Here is a 9,522-nt window from a genome sequence, read left to right as displayed (position 1 = left end):
AAGCGCAATAAATTAACGCACAGTGATAAAACATTTGTTATGTTTACTTCCTGGTACGCCATCCAATTTCTTCCGTCCTACTGTTGTTGTGTGCACTTTATGTTGAAGAGGGAGCTCTTTCAGAAACACGTTTTCAATGTCCCCAGTATTAGTGTGTATGTAGTTTTGAATTTGAAATTGGAGGATTATCTGTCTGTTATGTATTTAAAGCCCGGGACCGTGTGTTCGCAGCACAATGTTGAGTGTGGACTCGTTGCCAGTGGCCGAAGAGGAGGTTGTGGAGTCCAGCTCAAACAGACTGGGGGACATTTACACTTTTGTTGCCGAGGGCTGTTATCCTCAAACTATGAATCCTATTCGCAAGAAAAATCTCAAAAGATACGCTCAGAAGTTTATTATTGACGGTAAGTACTAAACGAGTACATTCAGTATTCGGTGGTTATATATGGGTCAGAGATTAAACAAACGTTTTTCATTCATTAATGCTGTAAAAGCAATGTAGATTTAACATGTTTACCGTAGTGTAGAATGTGTCCTGTTGTTTATCTCATCAAAACATAATCATACATGTTTATCATGATTTAGAGAAGATTAAAATGATTTTAAAGTGTCATTAAGAATATCAGTAGTTTAAAGCCATACAATATTTTCAGGGAACAAGAATCATTTGATGAAATATTAGGAGATTTAAACCTTTTCATTTGCCACTAAAATTTCAAGGTTCTGTCAGTAAGAAGGTTTTTACTGAGAGACTGAACTGGAGTTTATTTATGACACAGTAACTATCAACTGTGTATTAGTTTGCATTATGGTATATCTTAATGCAGTTTCAGTACTAGTGTGTAAAACACTTTTCCATGCAATTGTTAACCTTGCCATTGTGCTGGATGCCTTTATTTAATACCCAAATTAAATAAAGAAACCAGAATCCTCTCTTGGCTATATTTCTTAGCTAGAGTTTTGTTTAGGACCATATTTTGTAATGTTGTTCAAGAAATAAATTAGATTCATACCTTACCACACAAGGTATCTTGAACTTACATAAAGTTGGTTTTATATTTGCACATTCAGTCTTTCTCATCAATAATATAATCTCCAAAAATTATGAATTAAAAATTCTAAATATTGAAATCATCCTAGCAGCCAACAACCATTAAAGTGCAACAGTCTTTAGTGTTTTGAAGTCATACTTGCATGAGATTTCAGTCTGAATATTCAAAGCACCATGCTAAACAATGTATGGAGATGTCACTGAACGAATGTGTGAATATAAAACAAACTTCACCTAAGTGTATCTTGATGGGTTCTGCAAATGAAGCCAATGTCCACTCCAGTGAAGAAAATTAATAAAATACAACTTTATTAATAAACAAATCCAGTGAAAAGGTAGAATAAAAACAATCACAATCACAATAACAAAACAAAATCCTTTACAATATTCTCCACTGAGAATAAATTGGCCTAAGACATTCAGTATATAGAAGTCAGTTAAACGTGCCGCTGTTCTCTATGCTCTAGCTTTTAATACAGTATTCAATCCTTGAATACAGGTGTGTTTTTAATGTTTTAAGATATCAGTGTTTTATATACTTGAGGATATCTGTTAATACATAGAATAAATCAGTTTTTGTTTTATCTCTAATGTGAGAGACTTGAATTAAAACATGGCAAAGCATTTCTTCTATTTCAACAGCATTAGGGCAGTCTTTCAGGAGTCTTGTCCTCCAAGGACAATGCTTCTAGTTGTGATTTTAATAGTTTGTCAGAAGTGTCATCTGGACCATTTCCTCCTTTATGGTCAGCATAATATTTAGCAGAAAATGCCCTTGTCCTCTTCGAACTCTGTCAAGGCACCTTTGTCCTCTTTTATGTTTCCTCTTATTGCTAATAGCTGTTTTTGTAAGCATAGGAATACTTGAATATGTAAGTTAGTTTTAGTGTCTTTTACAATTAATGTCATTAAACCATCCACACACTGCATCATAAAAAAAGATTTTCACCAAAATAGTGAATGTCTTTCTGAGTACTGTAAAATACTCAAAAATGTGTCTGTAAATGTTTTCAAACCATTTGATTTGATTTACCAAAGTCACACAAGTGAAAATCTTACATCTGCAACATCCATAACAAAGTTTTTTTTTCTCATAAATGCAAAAATATACAATAAAATAATTAGTTTTTGTTCTTTAGAGAGCCAACTCTTATCCTTTTGATTAATATTATTTATGTTGGGTTGTGCAGTTTAATTCAGAGAATTCCTACAAAATGCGTTGTATAATATAAACTCGCATACTTCTTGGTTACATCCATAATGCATGTTTAATTCTCTCATTTAAAATATAAAACACGCTTACAGATTGATGTTTTTCCGATCCCTTAACTCTGATAAGTTGTTTTAAAAAATAGAAAGTGATGTTTTAATAAACTGGTAACATATGAGCAATTCAGTGCAAATGTCAACCTTGCCATGAAAAAAAATTTCAGTTTTCAAAAAATCCCAGAAACAGTTTTTGTAAGCAAGAATTTTACAGTACTTTAAAAATACTTATAAATGTATCTGTCAGTGTTTCAAACTATTTTATTTAATTTGCCAAAATCACACAAGTGGCAATTTCACAGTTGTCACATCCATAACGGAGAAGTGTCACATTCATAACGACACTTTTTTCCTCTTAAATGTGAAAATTTTTAATTAAATAAAACCAATAATTTTTGTTGTACAAAGAGACAACTCTTATCCTTTTGATTAGCAATGTTTCTTTTGGGTTGTGCAGTTTCATTCACAGAATTTCTACAAAGTATTCTGTGTACTGTAAACTCGCAGACTTTTTTTGTCACATCCATAACGCATGTTTTTTTTTCACAATTAAAGTACAAAACATCTTTACATATTGATATATTTCTGGTCCCATAACTCTGTGGTCAGTTGTTTTGGAAAATATAAACAAAAGTTTCAATATAATGTTAACATATGCTTTCTGTGTGAATTTATGTTTAGAGTTTTTACTGCAAATGTCACATCCATAAGGCTGGAATTGCTCATATACATTCTCTGTGAATTTATATTTATCTATGTTTCAAGTTTTTATTGCAAATGTCACATACATAAAGCTGGAGTTGCTCATAAGCAACTTTTCACACATTACTGTTTAGCTTATCTTTCTGATCCTACTAATCACTATGATCTTCTCACCAATTACTAATTTACCTTAAACACCAAAGATGGCCGGCTGTATTATGTGGGACCAAAGAAAGAAGAGAAGCGAGAAGTGGTGATTGAGGCAGAGCGGAAGAGACAAATCTTCCTGGAGTGTCACTTCAATGACATCGGACACCACCTGGGTCAGAAGAAGACTGTACACAGGATTCAGAGTAAATACTACTGGCTTGGCATTGTCAAGGATGTTGTGGATTGGGTATGCAGTGGATGCCATTATCCTGATGAAGGTGTTTGTTACTGTGATGTTTTTCATTTATTTCTTGGTGTCTACAAAGTACTGTATCTTGTGTTTCAGATTAAAGTGTGTGAAACGTGTCAGCATGCAGAGCGGAGTAAAAACCTGGCCAGAACAGTAAGACCCATCAAGGTGGACGGTCCATGGGAGATTTTGGCCATTGAAATAATTGGTAAAAGGGATTTTTAAGCATTCAAATCTTTTGGAGAAACACATTTTATAGAGCATGACAAGTCTGTTTTTGTTTTTCTTTAAACAGGTCCATTCCCAGGAACTGTACATGGAGGGAATACACACATTGTTATTATTACAGATTATTACAGTAAATGGGTAGAAGCCTTTCCTGTGCAAAAGAAAGATGGTCTCTGTGTTGCACGATGCATTTCATCATCTGTTTGCAGGTGAGATGATATATGGCACCCATAGACAAAAGCAAGTTTTTTTTTGTCACACTTGCCATCTGCTGGTGACTTGACAGTTTGTACTGGCCATAAATATTTTACCAGCCATGAAACTGAATGTGCATTATGTAAAAAAAAAAGAAAAGAAAAGAAAAAAGCCCAACAAATTGGTGAAGCAGATCTAATTTCAGTTATTATTGTTATTATTATTATTATAATTTTTTGTTATATTTATTGTATAATACTAAGATAAAAAAAAATCTTAAAATAAATGTTGATATATTCTTTGACTTTTAAAAATATAAACATCCATAAAGTAATTCCATTATACATTTACTGAACTGTACATATATACTTTATATAATAATAATAATAATAATAATAATAATAATAATAATAAAATGATAATAATAATAATAATAATAATCAAAAGATTAAGATTACATTAAATTAAATTGAATCAGAGGAAACTTTATTGTCATTACACATGTACAAGCACAAGGCGACAAACCAGCTCAAACCAGGAGTGCAACAGAAGCAAGTGCAGGATATAGGTATATGTTATAAAATTCCATTCTACAAAAACATGGTGATATTTACAGATGGATGTACTATGAACATTATATACAGGTTGTATTAAATATGAACAGAGTTTTACATAAGATGTATATGTGTACTGGTTGCTATTAATAATCAGAGGTATGCAGATAGATATGAACATAAATACACATGTATATGTAAAGTGGGTATGTGCAATTCAAAATGAATTTAATTTGAATTTCAGCACTAAATTTACCCCACACTTTTTAATGTTCAACAGAAAAGCCAGCAAATCTATTGAGGTAATAGAGCTTTTAATATATGGTAATTAAAGGACAAGGATACATGTAGTAATAATAATAGTAATATATATTATTATTTAATTGCTATTTTATATTGTCATTGTTATGTTGTTTACTTTTATTTGCTTTAATAATTATTTTATAATTTTATTTATATAGCCTCGCTTGAGCATTTATTATGGAACTTATTAATAATTTGCTTAAAAAAAATGTTTTTTCTGTCTCCAGATTTGGCCCTTCAAAGACAATATTTTGCTCTCAGAATGCTGATTTCTGTGAAGAGGTAACACACATTTATTCTAAATACCAAATGTTATTACAAAATTATAGTTTACCTTTATTTTAACTCTGTTATTATTGCTTATTTTAGGTCACGAAGCAGCTGTGTGAGCGGTGGAACATTACAGTGAGAGTGTTGTCTGTAGACCAGCCGCAGAGGAACGCACTGTATGACCGCAGCTGTAATCTACTAAGAGACACTATAAAACAGATGGTGGTGGAGAAACAGGTGGAATGGGATGATTTCTTAGATCCAATTTTGGCCGTCTTCAGGACATCGGTCAACCCCACCACTAAGTTTACACCACACTTTTTAATGTTCAACAGAAAAGCTAGCATATCTTGTGAGGTAATAGAGCTTTTTATATAAGGTAATCGAAGGATAAAGGATGTTATTTAATAAGCTAAACTAAATCTTTCTTTCTTTTTAAGACAAAGTTTGATCCTCTTATTTGCTATCAGGACCAGGAGGAAAATATCCGGAATGAAGACGAGGCAAACTCTTTTCTTTCCTCTATGCAGGACCAACAGAATAATGTCAAACAGATGGTAAAGTATGAGCAATTGTTAGCTTTTACTTATCTATCATTTTTCAGTCATGTTATTTACTCATAGATCCATTAAAGAAGAAGGGCAACAGGCGTTTATGTTAGAAAGTGCATTAACCATTGGCATTGGTTGGTGTCTGGTTGAATCGGCAGTGGCTAAATTGCATAAAAAAATTGTGTTGTAACATGATTGACCCAATTTGGCAGTTTATTATGAATTGACATTTAGAATACATTCAGTTGTTGGTCTGCACAAACCACATGAAATCGGATCTTTTAGATTCTTTTTTGAGTCACTTTAAAATATAGCTGTATTCACACATTCAGTCTTAATCTGATAATGTGTGTATCTGATTTAAATATGATTGTTTTTTCACAATGTGTACCACAGCTGTTCAGATCAGATGCCAAAGAGCATAATGTACAACAGAAGTTTCAGTTGACGTCAGTCTCGCTAGAGAAAATGTCAAAGTCAAGCCGTACGGATCGTTCATATTGTGTATAAATGTTCATTGCCAGCCTTTCTATGAACATGATTTGATTATAACTGCAGATCAATAATCTAAATAGCCTACTGTAACATCTGCGATTATATAAAATAAACAAATACAGCATATGTGAACACATACAGACCCTTACAGTCTCCGATATGTTACCAATTACAGAAAAACTACACACAACATACATTTAGTCCTTATTTGGGTTCAAAAGCAACGCGCAACATATAGCCCACAGTTAGAGCAAACCTTTCATCTGTATCTTTAATCTTCACCAGCACATGTAACCTCTGTTAGAGAGTAATTTCGTCATTTTGAGTTCATAATAGTCCACAAGGTGATGATAATAGTTAAACAAGGCAGTTTTTTCATGTTTTAGGTTGCTGGAAGAATCATTTGCTCCTTTGTTTTTTTTAAACAATTCTTACTGCAGCCCGCAGCCTGATTATGTAGTTGACCTGGTTCACTAGTTAATGATCACCAATTCCTCCCAACCGTCACAGTGGCATGGGCGTTACCTTAGTGGGCGATACAAGGTCCACAATGTAGCTGACGATTGCCTACACCTCCCCTACACTAAACCTAACCATCACAGTAGCATGGGAGCTACAAGGTCAATTACAGAGTTGACAATAGCCTATGTCACCAAGCTGTGGGCTGCAGCGAGGTCATCTTGTTTCAAAAGAGTACCTAAAAAGTGGTACGGTACGGTTAGCTTTTTGGTACCTTTTGACAGTGAAAACGGCATTAAAAGTGTGCCAAACCGTATCTAACAATACCACTCAGTGGAAACGGGCAATAAAAGGCTGTCGATCAACTTGGCAATTTATATGTCGATTGACATTTTCACAATCCTGCACTGACTGGAATCACTCCAAAGATATTCTGTGAATGTGAATATTGAAACGACAACAATGATGTGATCAGATGAGGGACAGTGTACTGTTAAAATCTTTAATATTTAGGTGATAGTTTTGTACAAGCAAAACATACAAGACAATCAGGACATTGTTAGAATGCCGCTATTACACTGCTCTGGGTGTGTTTTCACATTGTGTGTGTTCACTGCTGTTTGTATGCACTTGGATGGGTTAAATGCAGGGCAGAGATTCCTTGTATGGGTCACCTTACTTGGCCACATCATGACTTTTACAAATTCAGCCTGTTTAAGCAAAACATATGTATGAATGTATGGTTTTTAATATTCAACATAATAAAGAGGGCAAATATCAGATGGTTTAGCAAGTGTGAATGCAAATGTGATATAGATTTTATACAACAGTAATAAAATCATATTGAGTGAGTTACATTTTGGACAAAGTATTGTCTGGAGATGAAAATTTTTTGTTCTGTTTAAATTTAATCTATTTTTGAATTAATCATTTGAATCATTGATTTATTCATAAAGCCAGTCACTGCATTCAAAATCGTGCTATATAACATGTATTACAATTGAATTCAACTTTACATCAAAACCATAAACCAATAAATGTGTATACATAAGTGTAACGGAGGCCAGCTAGTGAAGTGCTATGCAGGTAAACCTCACTCCTCTGACCTTAAAAGGTGCTTCAGCACCAGATGCTAGAGGCCATGGTCTTTAGCCTCCTTGTTAGAGCATGCAAAGTATACTAGTTCAATCCCAGCTCACAAGGGGTTGGGTGCAGTAGAAACAGTGGGTTATGGGGGGCTCGTCCGGGATGAGAGTGAGGTTTAGGGGGGTTAGTGTAATGGAGGCCAGCTATAGCGAAGTGCTATGCAGGTAATCCTTACTCATCTGACCTCAAAAGGTGCTCTAACAACAGATGCTAGAGGCCATGGTCTTTGGCCTTCTTGTTAGAGCAGCTGATTCTGCAAAGAATAGCCAGTTCGTAGGACCAGTGGGTTATGTAAATGAATGAATAATAAAATAAATGAATAATAAAATAAATTTATAAATATGTTTTAAACATAGTGTGAAAATAATTAGTATGAATCAAATTATGACTTTCAGCTTCTTTGTGTTTTTCAATTTGATACTCATTGAAACGGGGAGTTTTACTTTCATGTTTATGATACAGGATAGGTCTAAACCTGCCAAAGATCTAGCAGAAAACCAAACAAAAAAAAATTAAGGTGTTGCTTTCAGCATTGCACAGCCCCAGCAGAAACACTGACACTAAGTGGACTTCATGTTTGCTCCTAAGGAATGGATCACAAAATTATCATTGAGAATGGTGTGAATGTAGCCTATATTTACTGTCCTGTCATGTCATCCATGGTGCAACTACTTGGATTTAATCAAAAATCATTTTAGTGCCGGCATACATCAAATTTCAGATATTTCGAATCTTGATAATGCTGTTTTTGTCTGCACAGGTTATTACAAATATGAATGTTGCCTACAGACAAGAAAAGAAAAATGCCAAAAGGAAGTCTAGAAACATGCCCTCCATTACTCTCACAGTGGCCGAGCCATTGTTCAGCTCAGAGGAATCGCCTTCAGCAAAAAAGCTCAAGGAAAGCCTCTACCTTTCTTTTCCAGTAGAGACGGTCCTAACCACAGTCCAGAATGTACCCGACGCCAAAAAGAATGGCTTAGACTATCCTCTAACAGACTCTGATATGCACTAAAAATCTTTTAGATCCATCAAGCATTATATTTGCATAGACTACAACCTAAAGGCTTGATGTGTGCAAATGTGAAGTAGATGAACTCGTGCTGACTTTCTGATTCCACACAAAATGTAACAAGATTAAAATGTTGTGTTTTGGCTGGAAGGGTTATTGACATTGATGATGATCTTTGTTTGTGCTTGTTATTATGTTACAGAAAAGCTTTTTTTAAAATTATGTTAGTCTTTCACTGAACTACACGCCCAAAGAAGTTTGCTTTGCTTAGGTGACTCATGTCTGAAAGGACAATTTTTTTTAAATCTGCATTTTCTTTGGATGAGCCATTGAAAGTATTTGAGTATTATCTGAAAGAATGTTGTGTAAACATTAATTATGTATGAAGGTTATAATGTTTGTGCTCATTATCACAGCAAATAGTTGTGATTTTTGTATTCTGTATGTTTTTTTTTATTTCATTATAACACCAAAGTGCGTTTTTGTGTGTCTCTGACAAGTTAGTATGATCTTTGCAAAAAAAAAAAAAAAAAAAAGTTTAAATGTGCATCATTCCTTTACATTTGTATGTGGAAAAGAAACCTTTGATATGGGTATGCCAGTAAATAGTTATAATGTTTTAGATTTTACCTCAGAAATGATTTAGGCTCCATTCATGTGGTCCAGCAGTTGACCGTTTTCCTTTGTAATAAATGCATTTGTTAATCAGTTACACAAACGTATCTGTGGCCTGAACCTCTTGTGCAATTTCCTGTTTGCCTGTGAAATAACGGGAGCTGAAATGAAGGTGCAAGACTGTGGCCATGGGGTTGCAGCAGATTTCACAGTAGGGGCAAACCTCGCCTTGTTACTTGTCATCATTTAGACAACCTGCTAAGTGGCAACATGAC

At 34.1% G+C, this 9,522-nt stretch overlaps 1 protein-coding gene across 5 annotated transcripts; it reads left to right on the top strand.

Moving 5' to 3' along the window:
* Positions 1-82: 82 nt before the first annotated feature.
* Positions 83-9,354, top strand: zgc:113436. Of its 5 annotated transcripts, none has more exons than XR_015490171.1 (8): positions 83-404; positions 3,223-3,416; positions 3,516-3,627; positions 3,715-3,856; positions 4,927-4,981; positions 5,069-5,326; positions 5,410-6,176; positions 6,217-9,350. XR_015490171.1 is itself a non-coding variant. In XM_087251839.1 (8 exons), the coding sequence occupies exons 1-8, from the start codon at positions 236-238 to the stop codon at positions 8,633-8,635; spliced, it is 1,302 nt and encodes a 433-aa protein (XP_087107965.1). In that variant the 5' UTR covers positions 83-235; the 3' UTR covers positions 8,636-9,350.
* The last annotated feature ends 168 nt before the right edge of the window (positions 9,355-9,522 follow it).

The sequence above is a fragment of the Danio rerio genome, chromosome 5, assembly GCF_052040795.2.
Source record: "Danio rerio strain M-AB ecotype USA chromosome 5, GRCz13ab, whole genome shotgun sequence".
In the NCBI taxonomy this organism is placed as follows: Eukaryota; Metazoa; Chordata; class Actinopteri; order Cypriniformes; family Danionidae; genus Danio; species Danio rerio.
Note: the sequence above shows the minus strand (reverse complement) of the source record. Positions and strands in the feature narration are given on the sequence as shown.